This window comes from Acanthisitta chloris, unplaced genomic scaffold, assembly GCF_000695815.1.
Source record: "Acanthisitta chloris isolate BGI_N310 unplaced genomic scaffold, ASM69581v1 scaffold9118, whole genome shotgun sequence".
NCBI classification, from domain to species: domain Eukaryota; kingdom Metazoa; phylum Chordata; class Aves; order Passeriformes; family Acanthisittidae; genus Acanthisitta; species Acanthisitta chloris.
The window spans coordinates 9,746-12,371 of record NW_008688677.1 but is presented as its reverse complement, the minus strand read 5'-3'; the positions used below and the strand labels follow the sequence as shown (position 1 = coordinate 12,371).

General features: G+C 40.8%; 1 protein-coding gene across 1 annotated transcript in view; it reads right to left on the bottom strand.

Annotated features, from left to right (window-relative positions):
* The window catches only part of LOC103808342 (histone acetyltransferase KAT6A-like), a gene marked incomplete at both ends in the record, with an annotated part of 2,631 nt that extends 829 nt beyond the window's left edge, over positions 1-1,802 (bottom strand). The window contains 3 exons of the mRNA XM_009081122.1: positions 54-135; positions 380-495; positions 1,661-1,802. Of these exons, the coding sequence (XP_009079370.1) occupies positions 54-135; positions 380-495; positions 1,661-1,802 (340 nt within the window). The remainder of the gene's footprint in view (positions 1-53; positions 136-379; positions 496-1,660) is intronic.
* Between the last annotated feature and the right edge of the window lie 824 nt (positions 1,803-2,626).

The following is a 2,626-nucleotide window of genomic DNA, read 5'->3' as shown; positions in this document are numbered from 1 at the left end:
GCTGATGTCTTCCACACCACCTTAGATTACTCTTTTCATCACAGAGTCCTCACCTTTTGGCATCCTGGTAAGAGGAGGATCACAGCATTCCATGTGAAAGCCACGGTCACAGGAATCACAAAACAGCATGTTATCCTGTTGAAGACAGATAAAGTTCATCTCTCTTTGATGTGCATCAGCATCAAGACCTCCATTAATTTGTCACCATCTCAGAGAACAGGCACATAGTTTTCAACTACAGACATATCAAGGTCTCAGAAAGACTAGCAGACTAAAATAAGAGCTGCAAGTATTTGCCACTAGAATTAGTTTTTAGCTTAATAGAACATCCACAAGACTGGTATCTTCTTCCTTCAGTCCATAACTCCACTATACTCACAGCATTTTTCCCCTGATCTCGACAGGAACTGCATGTTTTGCACTCAATGCACTGCCATCGCAAGGCTTTCACTCGAACTGTCAACTCTGGAGAGAATTTCAAACAGGACGGATGACCTACAGAAAAAGAAAAAAAACGTACCAGTAAAACCATTCCACTGCTGTTAATGGGCACAGACAGCTCACTGAAAGATTACTTTATCAATTAGTTATTTCCATACATCAATAAGGTATTTCCATACAGAATTTTGATTATCCAGATACTCCTATTTTTAGGTGCTTCTATTCTTACCTACTTACAACACAAAACCAATGCCCCAGAGAGCAAGTGGCAGGCTCACATACAAAAGAACACAAAGATAATTCTTCATAACTCTGCTGGTTTCAGTCGGGATGGAGTTAATTTTTTCTTCTCAGTAGCTGGTACAGTGCAGTGTTTGGATTCAGAGTGAGAACACTGCTGATAGCACACTGATGTTTTGGTTTCTGCCAAGTTGTGTTTCTCTTAAACCAAGGACACTTTCTTTCTTGTGCCTCATGCTCTGCCAGTGAGAAGGTACACAAGAGAAACTGGGAGGGAGCATAGTCAGGACACATGACCTGAACCAGCCAAAGGGGTATTCCTCACCAGAGAACCTCATGCCCAGTATATAAACAGGAGGGGGAGCCGATACAGCAGGAGGGACCGGGTGGTGTCAGTCCACAGGTGGTGACCAATTGGATTGTGCATCCCTGGTTTGGTTTTGTTGGTTTTTTTTGCTTTCACTTTCTTTTTATTATCCATTAGCATTTTATCTCATTCTGCTCTTTATTATTAACTGTTCTTATCTCAACCTACACATTTTATTTTATTTTCTCCTCCCCATCCCTCTGGGTTGAGGGGGGAAGTGGGGAGGAGGGAGTGTGAGCAGTTGGGTGGCTCTTGGCTGCTGGCTGGGGTTACACCAGAACAATAACTGAATCAAGAAACATGATAAAACTGATCTTCATTACTGCATTTTTAAAGAAATGTCCAGGAACCTAAGGAACTATTTGTGGTAGGTTAACTTAACTGTCTCCCCTCTGGGAGCATAAGATTTATCTGAACTAACTGCCAGAGATGCATATTCCTCACATCTGGGTCAGCAGCAGTCACTACCTCAGACTTCTCTGCTTTAGTGCCAAGGTTCTCTTTGGGCGCAGACTCTCCATGTGCATGGGGCAGCAGTATCAGGCATGTTATCAAGCTGTTCTGTTTCTAGGGAATGGATTAGTACCAGTAGCCCTGTAAATGGTCACCTACCACTGTTGCCACAGTCAGCACAAGAGATGAGCTCTTCAGGTTTCTTCTCCCGATTTTGCTCTTTTGTACCAAGGCAGAAACTGCAAATTGGAATTGGTTCAGCAACCGGCTGTGAGGAAAAGACAATGGAAGCACTGACTATCTGGAGAGAGCAGATCGTAATACACAAAATGACAGAGACATATAACAAATAAACAGGTTGTAATATCCACGTCTGACAGATTTCACTTGGTTCTCACACTCAATACGGTACTAACTGTAACCCGAATTCAAGCTAGTACTCCGAAGTACAATTGAGGAACTATTAACACCGGTGTGATACATGAAAATGAAAGAAAATTATCGCATAAGAAATTATGCGAGTATACTATTTAGCATTCAAAAGAAGTAGATAAAAAGGTGTGCTCCCTCTGAGAAATTCCAGGGGGTTAAACATGATGTATTTAAGATGAAGCATGGCACTAGCAAAGCAAGAAACAGGTAAGAACTAGCCAACAATACATTTGGCCGTGGCTGAGCAGGGGGTTTAAAGCAAAGCACTGCCATTCTGCAATAGCCTACTCAAAAAAGTAGCAAGTTCAATAACCAGATGTTTTAAAGTGGTACTTGACCAACTAATGAGAGAGAAGGGATGCCCTTATCTCCAGTAACATTAAGGGCAAGAATAAAATTGAATCTTCAAGGATTTCATTATCTAGCACATTCTTTTAAATCCAATTCTGCATATAAAGACAAGTCTGTGATTTATAGTTTCTAGAGCAAAGATGTAAGCAAAATTTAATTTAAAAATATAATAAAAGTTTGCTAAAATCACATTGGAAACACTAGAAATGAGAATAATGCTAGACTATGGCAAGTTTTGAGAAACATTCTTGGTTCAGCTGTATCACATTACAGTTAGTGACTTCACACATACCTTGTTCAGTCTATTCTGTAGCTACATGTGCTCATGGACTGTATGGAAGA